Raw genomic sequence first — 344 nt, 5'->3', positions numbered from 1 at the left:
CCCCCCCCCGCTCCCACGCACCCCCCAATCATGCCCCGCTGTGGCGCCCCCTATGGGCGCTCCCGCCTTGCCCCTTCCTCTCGGCCAGCCAATGGCAGAGCGAGGACGGGTGCGGCGGCGGTCTCCATTGGCCGGCGTCCGGGGTGGGCGGGGCCGAACGGGCGGCCAATGGGGCGGCTCCTCTGTGCCGCGGCGGTGCTGCGGGGCTGTGAGAGGAGGCTCCTGATTGGCTGCGTCTGGGCGGGGAGTGCGTTTCCCCCCCGGGGGGGGGGTTAGTTGCCCCGGGGGGGGGCTTAGTTGCCCCCACAGCGGCCATTTTGCCCCCAGGGGGGGGGGATTGCCCC

The 344-nt window shown here is 75.0% G+C and overlaps 1 protein-coding gene across 1 annotated transcript in view; it reads left to right on the top strand.

Annotated features, from left to right (window-relative positions):
* Window positions 1–52: 52 nt before the first annotated feature.
* Window positions 53–344, top strand: part of PPP2R1A (protein phosphatase 2 regulatory subunit A, alpha) — a gene marked incomplete at its 3' end in the record, with an annotated part of 11,759 nt that continues 11,467 nt past the window's right edge. Inside the window, exon 1 of the mRNA XM_014961500.1 lies at window positions 53–109. Within this exon, the coding sequence (XP_014816986.1) occupies window positions 53–109 (57 nt within the window). The remainder of the gene's footprint in view (window positions 110–344) is intronic.

The sequence above is a fragment of the Calidris pugnax genome, unplaced genomic scaffold (genome assembly GCF_001431845.1).
Source record: "Calidris pugnax isolate Ruff unplaced genomic scaffold, ASM143184v1 scaffold753, whole genome shotgun sequence".
In the NCBI taxonomy this organism is placed as follows: Eukaryota; Metazoa; Chordata; class Aves; order Charadriiformes; family Scolopacidae; genus Calidris; species Calidris pugnax.
Note: the sequence above shows the minus strand (reverse complement) of the source record. Positions and strands in the feature narration are given on the sequence as shown.